Source organism: Pundamilia nyererei, unplaced genomic scaffold (genome assembly GCF_000239375.1).
Source record: "Pundamilia nyererei isolate P.nyererei 1_Seehausen unplaced genomic scaffold, PunNye1.0 scaffold00276, whole genome shotgun sequence".
Taxonomy (NCBI): domain Eukaryota; kingdom Metazoa; phylum Chordata; class Actinopteri; order Cichliformes; family Cichlidae; genus Pundamilia; species Pundamilia nyererei.
In genome coordinates, this window is record NW_005187677.1 from 552265 (window position 1) to 576409 (window position 24145).

A 24145-nucleotide genomic window follows, 5' to 3' on the forward strand; every position below is an offset into this window, starting at 1 on the left:
AGATATTTTGTATGGCTCAGGCTGTAAAGGGTTAAGAACATCTGATTTTGATGTTGAGGTTTTGCCCACCTCCGATCAGCATGGTGCAGATGGAGAAGATCTTCTCAGAGTCCGTGTTGGCCGAAACGTTGCCAAAGCCCACACTGGTCAGACTGCTCAGGGCAAAGTAGAGTGATGTCACGTAGGAGCTCCTGACAGACGGTCCGCCGCTCACTGTCATCCCTGAGCCATTCGGTGCCCTCACTCTGGTCTTGCTGCCATTCCACTGGCCTGAATCCAACACGCTCGCCCCGTTCAGTGGCTCCAAACTAGAGCCGTTCCACTGGCTGTAATTGCTTAGTCCTGCTGTCACAGTGTCTTGAGGCGATTCAGAGACTCCCAGCAGGGAGGTCAGCGGTGCCATAAAGTATGGCGTTCCCAAGCGTTTGGCCAGTTCATGGAGCCAGCCTGGTGGGGGAAGTAGGACAGTCCAGAAGAGTTTGTCAGTTTAATGAGAGTGCAACCGTGTTTGTTTGATGACCTTTACTAGAAGGCTTCATTAGCGGCGGTAACAAGCCTGGAAGGGTAGAGTCATTCCTTCAGCTTTGGTGTATGTGCATTTGGGAGTACACGTCTGACACAGCATGCAAGCATTTTAATGTCAGATTGTATTTATGCACAGTGCAAATAATAAGTCTCATTATCTGTCAGCTTGTGGCTGTTTTAACATTTTGACAGGAAGTCAAAGTCTCTTAGAAATTACTTACATCACAAGGGACTTCTCATATTTGCTTCACACTACTACTTAATCAACCACAGTAACGGGCATCACTTATATAAGCAGAGGTCATTCCTTGAACCCTAAATAGCTTTAAAATGATTAGGCATCCTAGTGGCGCACAATACCGATATAACATACTCTTATAATGCTTAAAAAAGTTCAACTATTATCTAGTCATATATTCATTTCACAAAACAGAAAACAGATGCAAAAATGGACAAAAACCTATGACTAGATCTGGAACAGGCTGTTCTTTAGTAGCCAAAGATACAATTTAAAATGTGTTCTTTGCTAAGTTGTCTGTCATGTGTAGACACAACATCATCCCTATCCATCAGAAGATGGATGAGTACAAGGACTGTACAAAGCAGCCAAATAAGACTTTGAAAGACCTTCAGAAACCCTGGAGAACTATTGCTCAAGACCAATTTAAACAAAACACATAACGTCCGTCTCCATGGACGCAAAATACAGAGACTTTTGTGCATTATTGTCTGCTCCCTTGTCTTCTTTCCTGCTGAGTCTCTATCAGAATATTGTAATTTCAAGAGTAAAACACAGCTTTTTGTCTGTAAACCCGGAGCTGACTTGTGTAGTGTTACATAAATAAACTGGTAAGAGAGCTTTTAAACCTCGTGTGCACAACTCTCATTAAGCCTGACTAGTGGAGAACAAGCCTGCTCATTGGAAGCAATTTGTGCAAGCTCAATTACCAACCCTATGATAAACGGCTGACCCACTTCTCCACCTTAGCCCACCCCACGTGTACATTTACATCCACGTGCATCTACAAATCAGAGAAAACCATATATCTTTAACCGCTGCTCACCATCGTCCTCCCTCTCTACTCTTTTGTCTCATTGCGCTTTGTTGCGTTAAATCGCTCAAACAGGATAAGCACCAGCACCACATGCACCTCGCAGTATTGTTGTTGTTTGGCACCGGTGAGCGCAGTAGGAGGGGAAACAGATCACCATAATTAGAAGTGTTTTCGCAGTGAAAGGACACACATACAAGCTGCACGTAGAAGAGTATCTTCATGCTTTGCTTCGGAGCATTTAAAATGACACGCACAATCTTTGATTGGGTCTGTCTCCCTGTCTCTTTGCTCTTTTGCTCCCCCATCAAATGAATCCCCGTAAATCTTTAAATGAAACCACAATACAGACACACAGACACGAACCTATATCCCAAGAGGTGAGGCTATTACTTTCGATCTCGCTGCGCCCAATGAAGTACCACACGCAGGCCATCCAGTGGGCCAGCAGTGCAAAGGTGGACATGAGCAGCGTGAGGACCACAGCGCTGTACTGGGAGTAACGATCCAGCTTCTGCAGGAGGCGTAAAAGGCGTAGCAGGCGCACCGTCTTCAGCATGTGAACGCCGAAGTTCTGGGAGTCAGAGACAGAAGGGAAGGCGAAAACTTGTAACGGGAAATATGACAAGTAGAGCTCATTAGGATGGGATTAGTTACTCTCAGATAGGTAGGGTAGAACATTTACCGTGACTTGAATTAGAAATAGTCAGGTTTAATCTTTTTCACATCTGGAGCTGGGGAAGGTTTGTAATTAGAAGTACTGGTGGACACTGACAGTCTTAATCAGTCACCTTGATAGTGAGCTATGTTACTGAGGGACCTGGTGCACAAACCTATTTACAGCACAGACAAACAGCAAAAACATGTCTCAGTATCCTTGCAACACAGACGGAATTAAAATAGCCCAAGAAAATAAATTCAGAGCTGGTTCAAATTCAGTTGTAGCAGGCAGAGGAAGTCACTGATGTTATCATACTTTAGTGAAAACAGTCCTGATGCTCCCTCTTACCTCCTCAAACATGCTCACGATATTGATTTTTCTCATTCTGTGCAATTCCTTGCTCATTTCTGTGTCCAATTAGTAGCCTGTTCACTGGTTTCCACACATGCAAGATGGATTACACCACACAGAGACAAGAATTAATTCCAGAAACCTGGATGTGATTAAGAATCGGCAAAGAAGAAACAGGTGTGTGATTGCTCTGCTTTGCTCCTGTTTTAATCACAGGGGGGGGGGGGAGTTACAAAAATATGATGATGGTAATCTAAAAAATAAATGATTAGAAAACAAACCAAAATACCCCAACTCAGTGTCATGCTAATCACACACTGTACAGATCTGTCTTTAGTTGCATGGTTGTGTTGCACAAAAAAAATCTGAAAAAAGTTAATTTTTTAAACAGGCACCTGTTATTATGATTTCCAGCTCCTCAGTTTTATTCTGGGACTTCACTAAAGTGGTGTTTGAATACCACATTTTTCTAATTTTGGTTCTGTACGTTACCACAATGAATTATAAATGAAACAACTCAGATGCAGCTGAGGTGCAGACTTTCAGCTTTAATTTAGGATTGCATAAAAGTCTAACACAATCCCATCATTTCAGGGGCTCAAAAGTAACCAGACAAATTAAATAACTGAAAATAAAGTCTTCATTTCTATGCGATGACAGCCTGAGGGCTTGAACTCATGGAAATCACCAGATGCTGGCTTTCCTCCTTTTTAATGCTATGCTAGGTCTTCACTGCAGCGGCTGTCAGTTGCTGTTTGTTTGTGAGGCTTTCTGTCTGAAGTCTAGTCTTCAACAAGTGACATGCATGCTCAATAGGGTTCAGATCAGGTGACTGACTTGACTGAGTAAGAATATTCCACTTCGTTGCTTTAATAAATCTCTGGGGGGGTTTTTGGAGGACATACACTCTTCGATCTTTTGGGTCATCGCCCATCTGTATTATAAAATTTTAACTGCATTTTAGCTGAAAAAATACAGTATATACACTCCACTTGTCACATCAGTACTTTAATTTTCTGTTTATAACATCAAGTGGTTAAGGATTCAACCAGGAAGCCTTAAAGAAGTGCCAGAAGTCTGGTCCTCCTTATCTAGAGTCCCACAGCCTTTTGGACTTGCAACCCCTGAAAATACAGACATATCTCTTTATTAGAAACAGCACAATGGGGACATGAGCTGTAAATGCTCTATAAAAAAGTAGTAAAACAAAATAAATATTAGACCAAAGTAAAAAGTGTAGTGCAGCCTCATGTGCCAGTCGCAATGTTTTCTGCATGAACAGCTATCAGGATCTGCACTGAGCATCATCTGGCTAATCTACTTGTCTCAAACGGTAATTTGTCCTCAGCATACTCATTTATCAACTTAATTACCAGTTACCTAATAATGAGTTCTGGTTGATGCTAACCCTCTCAGCTTTCCTCCTTTTTGAAGCCACTCTTGCAACAAATTTTCACAGGAAGAGCAACGTTTCAACAAAATATGGAACAAAAAGTTGTCAGTCACTTGTCAGTTCAGGTTTCTGTGAGTTTAAGTGCAGGCGTTGTCGTCTCGGTGACCACTGAGCATGTTCAGTTTAATTGCCTTACTAAATGAGCAGTGAAAGAGTTGAGCAGCAGGAGAGTGCTACTGATAAAAGAATGAGGTCTATGACCGCCAGCGGGGCCCTTAGAGCCACTACCTTCACGTCACGTGCACAAAAATGGATAAAAATCATAACTAAAGGATCACAAAAGCATGAGCAACAGTCAAGCAAGCAGGATTTATGCACCATGCCTCTATTTCAACCCTTGTGTAACCAACTAAAAGTCATTGCTGCAGACTCACCACACTGATATTGAAGGCATAGAGCAGGTCAAAGGGCAAGGCGGCAATCAGATCCACAGACAGCCAGGACGTGACGTAGTGAATATATATAGAACGGGCGTCGTAGACCACCTGACCCGACGTGCTCACGTAAGTTGTTCGGAAGTTCAACACGATATCTAGAACGAAGCACACGAAAGGCATCATTAAATCTGGAGATGACCCAGTTGGATGACCAAGACCAACCCAACTTCTATTGAAATAGAACTGGCTAGCAACAAAAAAAGGAACTCCACCTTCACCGCAGATAAAACAAGAAAGAAAAAGAATGACATCACAAATGTAGGCTGAAATGCTTTAGCAGTGTGCCAAAACCTTAAAGTCTAATTGACTCTCCTTCTTGTGATTAATCAGTCACTTTCTTACCTAAAGCAACACTGTGTCAGTTTGGTAACTTTTACTTGCATTTTTTATGAGCAGTAGATGAGAAACTTGATACTGCAGCCATGCCTGTAGCATAAATATGAGGCTAAAGCCAGCAGCCAGTTACTCCGCAGAACCACAGGGACTGAGCTAGCACAACCAGTACCTGTAAATCAAACAAGTATTGTGTTTGCTAAACCAGGGTTGTCAAACATAAGGCTCAGGGGCCAGAATCAACCCACTTTTCTAAAGTCATCTAAAGCCCATCATGCAGAAAAACTGAGATGTGTTGTTAAAATCTTCGTCAAAACTTACATTTTAATTACTGATTTTATCTACTGTTTTTTTAATCAATTTTAAATCATGCTTTTTATTTGTTTTTGTTTTTTAATGTCTCTGTAAAGCACTTTGAATCACCTTGTTGTTGAATTGTGCTATATAAATAAACTTGCCTTGCCACAGTGGGCTGTACTTGGCCTACGATGTAAACTGAGTTTGACATTGCCGCTCTAAACAAAGCCAAATGGCAAAAAAAAGAAAAGAAAAAAGAAAACCCTGTCTTACTTGTTTGTTTTTTTCGCTTTAACTTTTAAACAGGGCAAAACTTGCTGTTTCTTCCTGTTTAAAGTGTTTATGCTAACCAGCTGCTGGCAGCAGTTGTGCACTAGTTTCCTCAGTTTTAATGTTGCTCCCTCCAAAAAAGTCTGTATAAAAGAGATAAATGACACAGCTGCCTACACGAGTGACTAATGTGAGCTCCTGGTGGCTTTTAAAGCAGTCTGATCTTACAAGTTCCACTTCCAGACTGACCCAGATTACCTAAACACAAACTGTATTCATGTTTTGGTACAAATGGAACAAAACACAGGCCTGGGTGACCTGGTTAGTGCAGCTGCAATGGGAGATGTCGAGTCACATGGACACTAACAGCCGCTTTTGACTGAAGGGACTTTTCGAGAGGTCAGGAGAGTGGGTATCATTTGTCTCACAGACTGTTTAACGCAAACTTTTATGGGATTTGGGCCTTTGTAAATACTTTTGTGTGACTTCTATATGGATCCTTGATCATTTCAGGCTCATATTATATTCACCATTCATAGATGTTTCCACCAGAAAAAAAAGGTGCTCATTTTTAAGTATGGTTCATAAAATTGGATAGAGAATGATAGGAGTTAAAAGAGTTAAAAGTTAAAAGACTGGCAGAGAGAGGGGAAGCATCTTAAAACGGGCTTACCAATGATAAAAAGTATCTCCACCAAGATATCGCTGACACTCGGTGGGTTTCGCGCTGCCGAGCCGCCGTCCTCTCGTATTTCCACAGCTGTGAAGCAAACGTTATAGGGAACCGTGATGGCCACGTAGAAAGTGGCCAACAAGATCAGCCAATCCCAGCCGGCCTTGAATGCACCGTAGTGAAGGAGGATGAAACGGGATTTTTGGACATCGGCCACCTTATACTCGGGGACAGGGTTCGCATTGGCTCCGAGAACGCTCTTGATGTGTAGCATGGAAAAACACACATGAGAATTAATGGGCATAAATTAACAGTATTAGCATTATATATCTGCCAAGTTAACAATGGGGAGTGGCTTTTCATCTCCATTAAATATTTCATCTTTAGCACTAGATGTGAAGGTATAATTTATGGTTCCACTGGATTGGCGTGATTGAGACTTATATCGCCATCAAATCTAAATAAAATTGGCCAAGCTGAAGACAAATGGCTATTCCGACTGCTCCTCGCATGTTGGAGGCAGTTTGGCAGTCTTTATGTCATTCAAGGTTGCTTAAATTTACAAGCCTTCATCTTTTTGAATTGATATGCAGATCACAATGACAAGCAAAGCTCTTGAAACCATGACAACCCTCTTAATCAGTAAAGCCAGTAAACCCCTGACACCTTATATGGCGCTTCAGTTGCACTCTCCTGGAGGCTGCAGCTTTCCCTACAGACAAAACATGCTGATGACACTGCGACTTTTGGCCTTACTAAAGGTCTTGGTCAGGGCTTGAAAGTCTGTGACGGGGTATTTATATTTAAAATGGCGCATCCTCTGTGCATATTTTATTGATACTTAGCAAAGGAGAATTGTGACTGTAGAGTAAAAGTCAGAGGTCACTGAACTTTAAAAAAAAGGCATTGGCTGTGAATAATTTAAACCACCAAACACAGCACATCTCACATTGTTGATCTTCAGCTTGCTCTTGGTTTTGTCCTGTTTCTGCAGGTGTCCCGACAGCTGATAGAGGACAGCCCGACTGCGCCGGCGCTCCATGTTACAGCCTGAGGGGCAGCTGATCTGGCGAATCTCCAGACCAGTTTCCTCGTCTGAGAGCAAGGGCACACAATAGGAGAACAAAGCACTAATGTGGCAGAAACTCTCACCATGCTAACCTGCACATGCCTACAACTGAATCTAAAAGGAGGCAAATGAGAGATAGCTTGAGGACGACTGTTGTCTGGTTTAATTGAGCAACATTATGAACATTGTAGTAGTTTGGCTACACCGAGATCTGTAATCTAAAGCTAATATGTTTCACTTTAGGTCGTGGCTGTTCACCATAGCTATGGAGAGCCATAATCTAAATGTCTGAGGTCGTGTAAAACACTACACTAATACATGAGGTGATGACAGCATTCGATTAGTGGAGCGATGCTGTACATTTACTCCCTGCTGCTGTGGAGCTGGTTGTTATGTCTTTACATCCCTCAACCACACATACAGAAAAGTTTTCAGCACATAGCAAATCCCCTCCAGTTGAAACAAAACAGAAAAACTGGCGATGAATTCACTGTAAAGTAGGTCTGTCTGATATTCCCATGTTGGTGTCGTCAGCGTTGCAACTGACCAGTCACGCTGTTGTGATGTCATAGCTTTGGAACATGGAGGGAAAGGAAAAAACAAATTCCTTTGTTTATATAAAACTCAGCATTTCAGGTGTTTTCTTTAAGAATTCATACAATATAATAAACATTTTATCAAGTCAGGTTTTCTGTTAGCCAAGCTTAGGTTTCTCATGTTGGGTTCCTCGTGACAGTAAGCTAACGTCTTGGCTAACGCTAACTGAATGCATCTGAATGCTAAGACGGTGTAAACAAGTCAGCTGCAATGCTGATTCTGGACCAACGTTGTCATCGACATAGGAATATTAGACCATGTGAAAATGTCCACTTTGGATATTTTCAGATAAACAGTCAAAGTGGCACACAGGAATCTCGATATGTTTGCCCAAAATTTACTGCTTGGGAAAGCAGGAGAATCGACTTGCCCGACTTGTTTGTGTTCTGTGAGAAGCTGCACTGATTCATTCATAAAGCTCCATCAGACCTTTAGATAGACAGCTGCAGCAGCTCTGCGTTTGCTCGAACCACTAGCATTATTTACAGCTCATCATGTGCAATGCGCTCACGCGTCACTGTATGCTCACATCATGTTCTTTAAATGCAAAGTGTATTTGTTCAGTGAATATGTGCTGGCGCATTCATGCACAGCACTATGCTTATGTGTTTTATAAGTCCATGCACAATAGTCCAATGGATGTTGTTTTTATTTGACCCCTTCTCTCTAAAGGAATCATATGAACTGATCGGCTCTTTGCCATCTCTCTCGACAGAACTGACAGCAGGTACGTGAAGTAGGTAGCTTGACTGATTCTCGTTAATGCCTTTCTCATTTCACGTGAATTGGACAGGGAGTGGATGGTGCTCACCAATGTCAGATTCATTGTCACGGTCCTGGTCCTTGTTTTCTGTGATGTCCTTATGTGAGACCAGGAACAGAACCACCTCGCCCTTCTCGTTCTTGATGGGAACAATGTCCAACAGACACCAGAACTTAGAGCCTTTTCAAGGAAAATAGATCAGAACACAGACACATATTGGTTTGGAAAAAAGAAATACTGCACTAAACGCTATTTAACTTGTCAGTCTGCTCCAGCAACCGAGTCTTACCGCTCTTCTTGTACAGAATGATTTCAGTCTTGAACTCCCGGCGTTCATCCAGAGCTTTTTGCATCTGTGTGGTGAGAGGGTTGCTGGTCTCACTCCCGTACAGAAAGTGACACATGCAGCTCTTCTGCATCAGCTCGCCGCGGGCAAAGCCGGTCAGTTCGCAGAAGCCATCGGAGCAGTAGACAATGGGATAGAGAGACTGGACCTGAGCATTCCCCAGGACGAAGTTGCTGTCTGAGCGGAGGGAAGATGGGAAAGTGATGGAGCAAAGTCACAAGGGAGGAAAAAGGAGAAACATAATTAGGGTAAGAGTGTAAGAAAACTGGAGAGCAGTTAGAGGACAAAAGAACAAAACCAGAAAGCTCAAGTCGTTCTCTCTTGTTGTTAAATGTTGATAAAATACTTAATTACCACCAAACAACAGCTTAAACCAGCTGAGGCTGGGAGCTGTGCCTTTAAGGATGGGTTTTGCTGTGCATGCACCACGTTGTGGGGTCAGCACCTACAGGTTCACCAAGATTATTCAAAAGGTATCGCATTAAAATTTCATCCACGGCTGTCTTTTCTTTTTTTCTTTCAGTACTCACTCTCGCTGCGTGTTTGGCTCTAAAAGGCTTCTTCTCACTTTGAAGAGCTGTCCTCAAGGAGAATTTAACATGCCTGCTGCTTTTCAATGAACTTCAAAAAAATAATCATCTCCTTTTCTTTGTTCGGCTTCTGCACGGGAGGTGCCATTATCATTTTTTTTATTATCTTCAGCTGTTTTTTTGTTTTTTTTTAATCACATATTTTATGATTTGGGGCCACATCAATGTATCCTTACTTAACCTTTAAATAGTTTCAGACCGAAATTAGCAACAGTATTTTCTTCTTTGTGTCGGCTTTGGCCAGTAGTTAACATTGTTAAGATTTTGATATCACTCTGTTAATTTGAAATCATCTCTTTGCAAGTTTCTATATTCATTATAATTTTTTTGAATCGTCATGTGGCTACAACATTCTACTCTGAGAAAATTTACATTGCACAGTCTTATTAGGTGCCTGCCCTCTGCCATTTGTATGCTATCGTTGGGAGGTTTCAGTGATTTATTTATTTAATTTCTTTTCCCAAAAGTAGACATTTTGAGATTTTAAGGTAAGCTTTAGCTGTTATAATATCATAAAAACTAGTTACATAACACCTAACCATTTAGCTATTATATAAATACTGACATATCCAAATTTTAAAGCTATATAATATATTAATAGTTAGCCATAGCTCAGTTACTAAACTAAAATTAATTCTGTGTGATACATTTTTCTATAATTTCTTTTAATATATACTCATATGAATTACTATGAGGAATTTAGACTGACTTGGATAAAGTCTACAGCTAGATAACATAAAACCACAGACTGTATATAAGTGATGGATGCAGTGGTGTCTTTGATTAAAATCCTATTTAATGGCCAGCAGGAAGTGACTCCAAAAAGATAAATATCCCAGAGATGCTGAGCACTTGTTGGCCCTTTTGCCTTCACTCTGTGGTCCATCTCATCCCAAATCATCTTGATTGGGTTTAGGTCAGGTGACTGTGGAGGCCAGCACTCACTCCCCTCATTGGTCAAATAGCCCTTACACACTTGAGGTGTGTTTGGGGTCATTGTCCTGTTAAAAAATAAACAATGGCCCAACTAAACGCAAACTTGTTGGGATGGCATGCTGCTGTAGGATGCTGTGGTAGCCATGCTGGTTCAATGTGCCTTCAGTTTTTAATAAATCCCCAACAGTGTCACCATCAAAGCACCCCCACACCATCACACCTCCATTCTTCACAGTGGGAACCATGCATGTAGAGACCATCAGTTCACCTTTTCTGCGTCGCACAAAGACATGCCAGGTGGAAACAAAGATCTCAAATTTGGACTCATCAGGCCAAAGCAAAGATTTCCACTGGTCTAATCTCCATTCCTTGTGTTTCTTGTGCCCAAACAAATCTCTTCTGCTTCTTGCTTTTCCTTAGTAGTTTTTTCTTAGCAGCTATTTGACCACAAAGGCCTGATTCACACAGTCTCCTCTTAATAGTGGATGTAGAGATGTGTCTGCTACTGGAACACTGTGTGCCAATTACAGTGGCTTGCAAAAATATTCGGCCCTCTTGAACTTTTCCACATTTTGTCACATTACAGCCACAAACATGAATCAATTTTATTGGAATTCCAGGTGAAAGACCAACACAAAGTGGTGTACACGTGAGAAGTGGAACGAAAATCATACATGATTCCAAACATTTTTTACAAATAAATAACTGAGAAGTGAGGTGTGCATAATTATTCAGCCCCCTGAGTCAATATTTTGTAGAACCACCTTTTGCTGCAATTACAGTCTTTTAGGGTCTGTCTCTACCAGCTTTGCACATCTACAGACTGAAATCTTTGCCCATTCTTCCTTCCAAAGCAGCTCCAGCTCAGTCAGATTAGATGGGCAGCGTTTGTGAACAGCAGTTTTCAGATCTTGCCACAGATTCTCGATTGGATTTAGATCTGGACTTTGACTGGGCCATTCTAACACATGGATATGTTTTGTTTTAAACCACTCCATTGTTTCCTGGCTTTATGTTTAGGGTCGTTGTCCTGCTGGAAGGTGAACCTCCGCCCCAGTCTCAAGTCTTTTGCAGACTCCAAGAGGTTTTCTTCCTGTATTTGGCTCCATCCATCGTCCCATCAACTCTGACCAGCTTCCCTGTCCCTGCTGAAGAGAAGCCCCCCCAGAGCATGATGCTGCCACCACCATATTTGACAGTGGGGATGGTGTGTTCAGAGTCATGTGCAGTGTTAGTTTTCCACACATAGCATTTTACATTTTGGCCAAAAAGTTCCATGTTGGTCTCATCTGACCAGAGCACCTTCTTCCACATGTTTGCTGTGTCCCCCACATGGCTTGTGGCAAACTGCAAACGGGACTTCTTATGGGTTTCTGTTAACAATGGCTTTCTTCTTGCCACTCTTCCATAAAGGCCAACGTTGTGCAGTGCACGACTAATAGTTGTCCTATGGACAGATTCCCCCACCTGAGCTGTAGATCACTGCAGCTCGTCCAGAGTCACCATGGGCCTCTTGGCTGCATTTCTGATCAGCGCTCTCCTTGTTGGGCCTGTGAGTTGAGGTGGACGGCCTTGTCTTGGTAGGTTTACAGTTGTGCCATACTTCTTCCATTTCTGAATGATGGCTTGAACAGTGCTCCGTGGGATGTTCAAGGCTTGGGAAATCTTTTTGTAGCCTAAGCCTGCTTTAAATTTCTCAGTAACTTTATCCCTGACCTGTCTGGTGTGTTCTTTGGACTTCATGGTGTTGTTGCTCCCAATATTCTCTCAGACAACCTCTGAGGCCGTCACAGAGCAGCTGTATTTGTACTGACATTAGATCACACACAGGTGCACTCTATGTAGTCATTAGCACTCATCAGGCATGTCTATGGGCAACTGACTGCACTCAGACCAAAGGGGGCTGAATAATTACGCACACCCCACTTTGCAGTTATTTATTTGTAAAAAATGTTTGGAGTCATGTATGATTTTCGTTCCACTTCTCACGTGTGCACCACTTTGTGTTGGTCTTTCACCTGGAATTCCAATAACATTGATTCATGTTTGTGGCTGTAATGTGACAAAATGGGGAAAAGTTCAAGGGGGCCGAATACTTTTGCAAGCCACTGTATCTGGGCTCTAATCTGAGGTCCTGTTAACTTGTGATTTCTGAGGCTGGTGACTCGGATGAATTTATCCTCAGCAGCAGAGGTGACTCTTGGTCTTCCTTTCCTGGGCCGGTCCTCATGTGAGCCAGTTTCATTGTAGCACTTGTAGCACCTGGTTTGTGCGACTGCACTTGAGGACACATTGAAAGTTTTAGCAATTTTCCAGAGTGACTGAGCTTCAGCTCTTAAAGTAATGATGAACTGTTGTTTCTCTTTACTTAGCCGATTGGTTCTTAAGAAAGGCACACCTGTAAAGTGAAAACCATTTCAGGTGACTACATCATGAAGCTCATTGAGAGAAGGTCAAGGGTTTGCAGCGCTGTCAACAAAGCAAAGGGCTTTGTTGACAGCGCTACTTTGAGGAATCTAAAATATAAAACATATTTAGAGTTATTTATCAATTTTTATTTGCTACATAATTCCATATATCTTGCTTCATATATTTGATGTCTTCAGTGAGTATCTACAATGTGTGTCCAAACTTTTGACTGCTGTGTATGTAAGCATACGTAACTTGACGAGCAGGCTATGATATAAGCCAGAGCTATGACAAATCTTTTGACAGCTTAAGTTATGCAGCCAGCCTTGAATAATTCATTATCAGACATTGGGTTAGGTATGATAATTGACTCACACTCTTAAGGCATTCATTCCATTGAGATCATTAAAGTCCATGCATGCATGAATCTGGGGGACTGGAGCAACCACTTTGAAGAATGTGAGCAATACAGGATGAGAGAGCCAATGATTGAATGAGATGAGCAGGAATAGATGGATCAATAGATGCATATAAAGGGAGATTGCTTAAATAACTGGGGACAATGAAATTTTATAATTTGCACATTAATAAAGCATGCCCAATGTAAATGCTCTTGCCAGACCTTGAACCACTACTCAGACATAAATATAAACTGCCTCTCAGTGCTAGAGGCTCATGGAAAGTCATATACTTCTCCGAGGCAGTACACTGAAGTTGTAAATCAGAATAATTAACTGACAAAAAATATTTTTGTGCATATTGTGTCATCATTAAATATATGGCTCAATAAAATCTCATTTATTGTGACACAGACATGTGAAAAAGAAAGTTTTCATAACATAATGAAAAAATAGCAGCCAAATGCTACTAATCAACTGCGTTTGATTGGCTGATAACCAGCCAGTGTGAGCATCTCTTAAAAAGAACTAAAGTTTTGGCAGTTTGCTGGTCTGGAGCATTCAGGTGTGTTAACACAATGTCTCAGTCTCCTCAGCCGTGGATACCCAGTCAATTCCACCAAAGGTCAGGCTATGCAATGCTCAGAGAAACTACAAAAACAAAACACAAAAAAACAAAACAAAGAGCTACAGCTACATGCATGTTAAATGTTAAAGTTCATGACAGTACAATTAGGAGAAAGTTTCTTCTCTTCAAAAAGTTCATGCCATTATGGCTCAGGCTTATAAAAATGCATCTGAAGAAGCCAAAAGACCTCTGGAACAATGTCCTCTGGAGAGATGAGATCAAAGTGAAGATGTCTGGTCATAACAGAGAACACTAAACATATCAGCACAAACACTTGATCGAAACTGTTGAGCACGGTGGTGGCGTAGTGATGAGTTGACCTTGTTGGAGCCACAGGACCTTTACACCTTGCAGTCACTGAGTCAACCATGAACTCCTCTGCATACGAAAGTATTCTAGAGTCAAATGTGAGGCTAAATGTGGGGACAGTTAAAGTCTGACCCAAACTAGAACGTGCAACAGGACAATGATCCCTAAACACAGCAACAATGGCCGAAAAAGAAAAGAATCAAGGTGTTTCCTGTGATCCAGTCAAAGTCGAGACCTCAACTCAAATCCTGAGGCAGTTGTCAGCACACACCGCACACCAATTCTTCATAAAAGAATGAAGATAAAAACACTGTAAATAAACATTGAACGGCATTGCAAGATGGTTGCAAAGAGGAGTGGCAATAACAACAAAATAAAGAAAGTAATAACAATTGCTGACAAGGTGGTTCTAAAAGCCATTAAATCGCGGGGTGTTCTTAGCTTTTTGGATGCAATGAGTCCTGTGAAAACTTTTTTTTTTCACATTGCTGTATGAGAAAGCCACAATTTCTGTGAGTTAGATGAGAAGATGAATGCTGCTTTACTTTTTTGCACCCTAAGTCGTGCAGCTACACAGCAAAACGCTGACTAAAGGGAGGATAATAAGGTGATAACGTCAAGTTGTATTATTTATTGGTCTCCTGGAATACACCATGCACAGCAAAGGAACTATACTCTTATAAAAATGGAGCTTCCTGTTCAGAAAAAGTGTTACAAATTATTTCCAAATTGAATTTAATTTAAATGAGGATGTTCTGGGTTAGCTGGGAGCTGAGTCCAAACCGGCTACAGCACTGAATTAGAGAAAGGGAAGAAAATGGATGGACTTCCAGCAACTGTTAAAAGACTTTATGATATATAAAAGTTTAATTTGCTTGCTGCTGGTAGTGGGGAAACACATTTCTTCCTAGCAACCTGTAATTGTCACGTGGTTGCCGACCTGTCTCGAGGCCTGAGTCACCTGGGATTCAATAGTATCAAACTTCTGATCTAACTGATGGCAAAACAGTGATGTATATTTCCCCAAATGCTGGCAATTCTTTTAAAGAGCTTGTTTCTTCTATTTTTTATGATTGCTGGGAGGCAAAACTGTAAATATAAGGTTTGGTTATTGGCTGAAAGAAAAAGATTGCTGAGTGAAGTCGTGCATTCATTTCTTTCACTTCAAATTTAGTTCGCCGCCACCTACAAACAAACATTGTAAGTAAATCAGTTCAAACATTATTTTCAGTCACCCATCCATCATGGCCAGTATGTTTCCACAATATGTAGGAGGAAATGTATGTTTCTGTATAAAGGCCATATGGTGCTGCTGACTGCAGAAGGGCATATCAATCAGTGAAGTGTAATTTTGTGGCTGTGCTTAGCTAAAGGCAGCTGCGAGGCCTGCGAAAGCATGTTTTTGCTGACTATGAGCTCAGAAAAGCCCAGCATGACAGACTCATGTTCCCAGCATTTTTTTTTTCTGCGTTTTTTTCTCTCTCATAATGTACAGCTTTATGAACAATGGACCACAGTGAAGCTTGAGATGTAACAAGTGTGAAGCCGCGTTACTCATACAAAGCCGGGTAGACGGGCACTGACAGCAGCCACGCTGGTGCCGTCTCCTTCTTGTCAGTTTTTACCAGCTGTAATAACACCTGATCATTCAAGCTGGTCTGTCAGGCAGCAGGAGAGGTAGGAGCTCAATAATTTCACACATAAGAATCCGGTGATTCTGAAGAGTGTGACAGAATATAATGGGATTTGATGAATCACTTCATCCAGAAAAATAGCCTTGTAAATTTGAAATGATTAAATGGAAGAATGAAGGAAAGAATATATTAATATTTAATAGCGGTGAGCCTATTTTGAAAAAGAACAAAGGTAGGGTTTCAAATGAGGCTACATTAGGAGATTTTACTGGGACTCTTAAACTTTCAGGGTGATGTGATAGAAAAATCCCACAATGGGTATTTTTGGAAAATGAAATAACAAAAATGGTTACCACATTTGTAATTACTGACAATGATGTTTTAAAACAAAGCAATCCAAATATCTGTTTGGATACAGCGCTGGCATACCAATACCAGCGCTGGTATTGACACCAGTGCTGGTATTGGTATCAGATCGATACTAACCCGATAGGATCAATATTTCTTTCTGTCCTCTAAGCTTAGTAAGTAAGCTCAGTCCTGTATTTACGTGGTATTGGACCAAAACTAAAATTTGCAGTATCGCTTAGCACTAAATAAAGGCACCCTGACAATTTTTATTCAAGCCTAGCAGTTCTTCTGTAGTGTTCTTCCAAGTTTAGCTCCTGTAAACTGTCAGTAGGAATGTGTAGGACTGTGTAGCATGTATGCATGAATGCATCTGAGTCCAAAGCAGCAACACCCAAGAGCTAAAAGATGGCACACTAGGGACAACAGGAGCTGGAGACCCAGGCATAACCACATGCATTTATTGCAACTGTGTGCCTTTGACATGGTTGCTTTGAAGATGGGTTAGGGTCCACAGCCACTCCCAGCCAGTTGTCATTGTCAAAGTGCCTTTGGCGCATCAAGGTGGAAATAAAACGACAACAAGATTCAGTCTGCTGTCAGTTTGAGATTGAGTGGAGTTAAGTTGGCACTTGCATGCAATCTGCTTGTGATAATGCAGCAATTAACTGTGAAAAGTCAGCAACAATCTGCTGCTGTCTATGATTCACATTTACTAATACTTCCATTCCCAGTCCAGCCAGAACCTCATAGATTTAAAACAGAAATTAAGAAAGTCATCCACAAATAGTGAGGTAGCTGCTGCAAAATGACCAAATCACTTTGCAACCCTGCGTTTATACAGGAATAACCAGAATGCAACAAGTTGGCAACTAGCTGAGTCGAGTCATCTATTGCAAAGAGATGCATCACAGACAAACTGTGCTTGAGTAATGCTTTAATGAATGTGTTGTTTATTCTAGGTTTTATATAAAAGATGGATATAGCCACCATTATGTGGTGTTGGCAGTCTCTCTGCATTTATCAACTGGATGGAAAGTATTTGTGAGACTGCAATCAGTTGGATTGCAGAGTCAAACTTGTGATTGAAAGTCTTCACCCAGAAGTTTAGGGTGTTGCACACTGAATCTCTGGGTAGCCAACTAGTTGTGCAACTACTTACATTTGACCTCCAACGGCTAAAAAGTAGCAAAACTAAATTCAGCCCAGTCAGCTGATCATATGGGCAGCCACTAATCTTTCCTTGTTACAGCAGTTTGCTGTCTTATTTTACTCTAGTGTGACTGAGCTTCAAAACAAGTTAGTTTCCATAGTCTCCCATGTTAAAAGCATAAAGATACACCTTGCTAACATGCTAGCAAGCTTGCTAGCATTAGCTGATAACTCTACCTTCTCTTCCAAATTTGCTCACTAATGGCTCTAAACACAAACTAAACAAACAAACAAAAAAATGTAACCAAAAAGCTAAATTTGATAAGTGACATGATGGTGGCTTTATCCATCTTTTATATACAACCTAGAGTAAGTAACACGTTCATAAAAGCATTCCTCCAAAGCACTACTACTCGGTCAAAAACTCCACAGGGAACCCATGGAGCATTTTAACAAAGAAAACAATGTATTAATTCAAGCGTTATTTCTTTGAGAACCCTGACAGCACATTATCTTCAGCCTTGGTTCTTACTTTTTTAGTAAGCATTTTTCTGTCTCTCGTTGTTATGGATGCAGTCATTTTCTAGAAGATGACATCCACATTCTTAATCCCACATCCAAAGCTGTGATTAGCTTGGTTGTTACCGAGCCAAGGAACCAGCATTCAGACTTCTCCTTAATGGGAACAAAAGAGCTTAATCCAAGCCATGGAAATACACCCTCACCAAATGTACAGAATGCTTGCGGACAACTTTACCCCACGCTGTACTCATCATTTTTTTGAAATACTGGGAATAGATATATTTTTGCGCTGTTAATACAAAGCAAAAGAGTAGTTGCACAAAACCAAAATATCACTGAGCCTCTTTGCACTTTTAATCTCATGAAAACATAAAAGAATGGAGTAGAAAGAGTTTCCTGCAAATGCTGAATCACATCTTTGCACCTAAACGTGCGATGCTTTCTGCTTCTGCACTGTGTGCAAGGTTACAGAGCTCATTACACACACATGCGGCGGTCGGCCTCATAGTTACATGGACACTTTCCCTCAGAGACGTGATCTGCTTACAGAGGAAACGGTTTCCTGTGCCCCTCCATTTTCCTTTTGGCCTTATGCCGTGATAGTATTCTGTTTTTGTTTTATTTTCTGCTCATTCCCCAGGCGCTAGGCAGGCCTGTCACATCCCCACCACAATCCAGGTGTAATAACGTGTGAACTGCACAACAAAACCGCTCAGACTCAGCCCCTGAGCGGCTTAGGGAACCCCGATAAACCCTGCTACTGATAACACTGACAGCGACAGCCTGCCACAGCACATTCACGCACAATGTAAGCCTAACACACGCACACAGGCCGCAAACATTACATGTTTGTTTGCAGCACCCGTTTGGAGGCGTCTACTGAACCATAATTATTATAGTTCTAATATTATATAAGAATATAAAACAATCTCTCCTTTTTACCCTTTTAAATGTTTTCTCATATAATTTAAGTATCGTGTGTGACTTTGCCTCATATAGTAACACCTTTTTTTTGTGTGCAACTGGCATTTAGCCAATCACAACCCAGCGCACAGCACAACATGTTTGCTGAAGTCACTTTTGAAATATTGATAATTTTGAAGCATCAAGTGCAGAAACTGTAGACACACTGTTGACCAAAATTATTAATATGCGTTTAATCTGGCTTCCATTTATAGCTGAATTTGTCTGTGCGAGAGCCAATGAAATGAAAAGGGAACAAGCAAATAAAGACACGAGCACTGACAGCTGGACGATAGCAGTCGTTAAAGCCGCTCTCTGACGCGTTTCCTCGACTGTAACTGAAAACACGTTTTCATCTTCATCTTCTTTTCAGCTTCAAAACTATTTAGCCCACAGCTTTACGTATGACGAAGCTCCAGTAACGCAAAGCAAGCAGATGTGTGAGCTAACTCAAAGCTACTGCATGGCCAACATTAATGCAAAGCAAACACTTAATTCTTACATATGTTGATAGTTACTTGGACAAAATGTGCTTAATGTTCTCTGCTCTGGTGAAGGGACTTCCATATTTGCTCAGTTAAAATGTTTTCCTGCTGTCATTGGGCAGTACTTGTGTGTGGGTTTTATAATGTTAGTCATTAAAGTGTCATTTTGAGTCTGAACTATTTTACTATCTGGGTTTTGGTCTTTTATCAACAGCGTGACCTGCAGTGTACCCCTAAAATATCACCTGTTATTAACATCTGATCTGTATCTGACACATCGTCTGGATGCTGACAGCCGACGCATACATTTACATATATTCCCGCAGCTTTTGTTGGCCTCTCTGTTGACCTTTCAGCTGATGTTATTTATTCAGAACGTGGTCACGCTGCGAGCCTCAGGTGTCACAATAATGATGTATTGATGATAACTGTGATATTTAAAAAATGAGGCATCCATAAATTAAAAATGCACGTGTCATGGATAACTGTGTTAATTGTCTCGGTCTGCCAAGCACTTTTACATTTTGATTTTGTAAATTGTTGATAAATCTTCTATAAATTCTTTAAATACTGCAGTTACACCAAGCTAAGAACCAAAAGCAAAGTGCTCCTGACTGTTGTTGGCCTCATTTACATCCACAATTGCTGTGACTTGTTTGAACCTTTCCCTACAAGTTATTTAAACAGAAATCTAAAGCTGTTACAAGACATGCACTCATCTGTCACTACCTGTTGAACTAATCAGCCAGTTACATGGCAGCAACCCAATCCCAGTTTAGGTGTGTATACATGGTCAAAACAACCTGCTGACATTTAAAGTGATCATCAGAGTAGGGATGGGAAAATCTCCCGTGAGCCATAGCTCTCTGGATGAAAATGTTTTGTTGCTTTGAGAGGTCAGCGGGTATTTAAGAGACTTTTTAGAGCTAATACGAAGGCAACAGTGAGTCAAATGTTCTTCTGTGTACCTAGAGTATAATGAGGTATAGAGAAGAGCATTTCTAAATGCACAAAATGTTGAAGCTGGACAGCAGCAGAAGACCACACTGGGTGCCACTTCTGTCAGCTAAGAAACTAAGGCTACAATTCACACAGGTTCACCAAAACAAGCCAATAAAAGATTTGAACAACAGATCTTATCTGATGAGGATTGAGTTCTGCTGCTACATTTGAACAATAGGGTCAGAATTCAGCCTAAGCAACATAAAAGCCACAAGCAATCCCACCTTGTACCAGTGGTTCAGGCTGGTGGTGTAACTTTACATAGGATATTTTCTGGGACCCCTTAGTACCACCTGTGCATTGTTGGTAATGCCACAGCGTATGTTCTTCTAGCACCTTGTTGAATTAGTTCCTCAAAGAGTTAAGAAAGATCTGAAGGCAAAAGAAGGTCCAACAACCTTGGTATGTTAAAGTGTCCATTATTTCAAACTAGCAGACCTTCGTCAGAGCATCACACATACTGAACTCACTCCCAGCCAACAGTTAAGACTGAATGAGGAGTCTATACTACATTTTCTAAAGTCAGAAACCATGAAATTAAAAAATACTGTTGAACAAAAGCCTAATTGTTAAAAATCTGTCGCCACAAAGCTGACAGCTACCTTCAACATTTTCCGAGATTTGCTATCAAACTGTTATTAAACGGCTGACTTTGTACGTTTAAATATGCATGATGTGGACTGAGGTATCTCTGGGTTAAAAGAGAGTTGATTTTGCATTTTAAGCTTTCTCCTAAAATGAACGAAAGGAAATCAAGAAATTCCCTGGAGTCTCCCTGCTTCGTCTCGCTCCATTAATGTTGTATGAAAAAAAGACAAGACGATCCAACCTAAAAATACTCTTCTGCTCAGCTGGTAACGGGCATTTGAGGAGTCACTGTGAGTCACAAAGAACAGGTCCCCTGTTCTGTCACCGAGCATAGGTAATGACAAATAAAACCAGTGAAGTGTGTGAAGATCACTGACATCTGAAGCAGCTTCACAAAGACAGACAAGTTCGCTCAAAGTTACCGAAGTCTCTAAATTCCTACCCTTTGACAGTTTCTTGACAGCACCCCCATTGACAGCATTGTACAGTTATACTGTTGTATGGTTGGAGAAGCCCCTCTTTAAAATTCCACCTCTGTGGTTTTACCAATGGCCTGTTAAAGGTTAGGAGCAAAGGGGAATTCATGAATGAGAAAGTCAACATTACCATCATCCCAGACATCATTCACATGCGGCTGTTCAAGCATGAAGAGCTTCTGCTTATCAAAAGTCAACATTCATCCAATCTATTCACGCGTTTATCCCCCGTAGCTGATTCCGTTTATGATTAATGCTTACACGTGTTTAATCAGGCCTCATTGAAGCCACTTATTGAAATTCTGTCACTGTGAACTGCTCTTATTATCAGCTTTTTGTAGCAAGGAGCATCATTTTAGGTTGGTTCGAGTCACTGTTAAATACATGCAACTCAAAGAACGGATAAATAAATGTGATAAATCAAAAGTGGAATTATCACACACAATATTTTTTTACATCAGTTATTTCCTGTTTAACTTCTGCACCAACACACATATTTATTTTACTTTTGTTGTAAATGTTTTTTCCGCTTGTGTTTGAATGTACGCCACACTCGTCTTATTTCACGCAGATTCTAATATTAAACAAACTCTGGAGTTTCCTCCTTTTTTGTTACTTTATGCATTATTTGTGCAGGATTAAAGTACGCAGAATCTCTCGAGAGCATGGGAGTTGAATAAATCTGTATAAATAAATCATCAGTTGGTTCATGATAGTCAGTGTTCACTATTTGTAATGCTCCTTTCTCTGGTATCAAAACTGATTTGTGTGTGTGTTGTTCCTCCAAACCTCCAGACAGTAGCTTATGTATATAAGGAAGGGAATACTAAAGGAAAAAAATTAGAATTTCCAATAACCTTTCCTGCAATAGTACAGCAGGTATGTTTATATATGTTTTACAGCAGTTTCCAGCCAATAACAGCGCCTCAAAATGTACTTGCATAAGTTGTTCCTAGGATTCTTTTTCCCCAGTAAACATGTCCAATATCATTGCAAGTATGCAATTTTGATCATCACTGCTAATGTTTTGCATGCAAGATCAGATGGAATCAGTTTGGAAGTGAGAGGGAATTTTTTCAAGACTGATATTGAAAAAGAAGCAAAAACTTTAAGCTGAGGAGAGAAAGGCATGGCACACTGTCCACCCCTGCTATAATTTGAGTAAATATATGAAATCAAAGGATTATTTATTCAAATAATCATTAAGGAAAATGTCCTTGGTATAAAATGAATATGTACCTATTGAGTACATTTTGTTTGGCCTTTTGGATCCCTCCTCCTGATGAAACACCAGGAGACACTGCATGCTTTCATGTGATGGTTACATGTGGAGGCAGCCTGTGGTTTATGTCCTAGAGTCTCAGACTGTCCACCAAACACCAGAAATGAACAGCGAACAGCAGACTAGCTCTTTAGGTCTGTGGTGATACATGCTGGAGGGCTAATGGAAGCTTTCCTGGTGCTCTCTGGACTCTGTCCCCCTGTGGCATCTTTTTGATGGGTACTAAAGCTGCTGCCTTGGACCTTCTGATTCCTGGGTGATCCAAACTTTAATTCTGCAGAAAGCACAGGTGCATACCCTTTCTTGTTAGCTGGGTTAAATAATTTTCAAATCCAGGGCCAGTTCCTAATGAAGGGTAAGCTTTATATTTCTTTTGATAAGAAAAGCAGGTGGACAACTCCTCAAGTCTTAATGAAGTGGGTGAAATCCCTGCTTACTCAAACAGTGTGTCTAATGGATTTCCTCCTGCCAGCCTGTGCACTGGGACCGCCGGGCGACTGGAAGAAGTGATCAGAAACAATCTGCTCTGCTCTCACTTTAGAGTTGAACTGATTGCTGTTGACACAAAATGAAAAAAAATATCTAATTGAATCAGTGCTATCTCATGAGACTTCAACTGCACGGGCCTCGCAGAAAACACTGCATACTGAATATTATTAGACTTTTGAGTTTTCCGCAGCACTTTGCAGCAGGAAACAAAAATCGACACAAATGACATTTATTTTGTGTATTTATTCAACTTAGAGCTCAGAAAACAGATCTTGCAGTTACAGTGCATCGGCTCTCAGTCCAGGCTTTTAATTTACACCTTCAGGTCTGTGTTATGTAACTCTCTTAAGCAACTGTATGTGCTGATTGACAGCAATATTTGTGAGCCTAATGCACAGTGCAGCAATTTTGCAGTGAATGTGAGAACCGGTGAATAATAATAAAAGGCTGGGTTTTAATTGGTTTGACAGTCCCAGTAAAACACTGACTGAATGTGCTTATTTTCTTTTAAAACAGTGTTACTCTGAAGATGTTTAGTTTAAAGGAAAATCGCATGTCAGAGCATTTTGAATGAGTTCAGGTGGCACCATTACTTTATGAATAGATCTATGGTGACTTTTATAGCTGATCTAACAATTTGAAATGTTTTTCTCACAGAGCAAGATGTCAAGGCTCATTTCGAGAGGCAAAAACTCGAGATGGCCAAAATCTCCAGTATGGACAAACAAAAAAAGCATTAGCTGGACAATACACTGGCTGCCTGTCCAGGTCCTTTCACCCTATAACTACTGGATAGGCTCCAACCCTTGTGAATCTGAACAAGATAAAGAGAGGAAAATGGACTGTTGGTTGGACTCAATATGTCCATCAAGATTGAAAATTCCCTCCACAGGTCCCAGATCCAGAAGGATATGATTTCACGTTTCAAGTTTATTTGTGACATAACATGTCGAAACTGTTCCAAAAAGTCCCAGCTCTAGATCAGGATTGACTCCAAACTTTAATCACTTGTGAGTTGGGCTAAGCCTCATCTCTGCTAAAAAGTTTTCATGCCAATCCATGTGCAACTTTTTAAGTGATCCTGTTTACAAACAAACAAGCCGGGCC

General features: G+C 40.9%; 1 protein-coding gene across 1 annotated transcript in view; it reads right to left on the minus strand.

Moving 5' to 3' along the window:
- LOC102213821 (potassium voltage-gated channel subfamily H member 8-like) overlaps positions 1–24145 on the minus strand; it is a 45485-nt gene that overhangs the window by 19776 nt on the left and 1564 nt on the right. The window contains exons 2-9 of the mRNA XM_013915248.1: positions 8771–9004; positions 8530–8661; positions 7002–7147; positions 6053–6311; positions 4417–4574; positions 1944–2151; positions 324–447; positions 69–254 (exon numbers count right to left, since the gene is read on the minus strand). Coding sequence (XP_013770702.1) covers positions 69–254; positions 324–447; positions 1944–2151; positions 4417–4574; positions 6053–6311; positions 7002–7147; positions 8530–8661; positions 8771–9004 — 1447 coding nt within the window. The remainder of the gene's footprint in view (positions 1–68; positions 255–323; positions 448–1943; positions 2152–4416; positions 4575–6052; positions 6312–7001; positions 7148–8529; positions 8662–8770; positions 9005–24145) is intronic.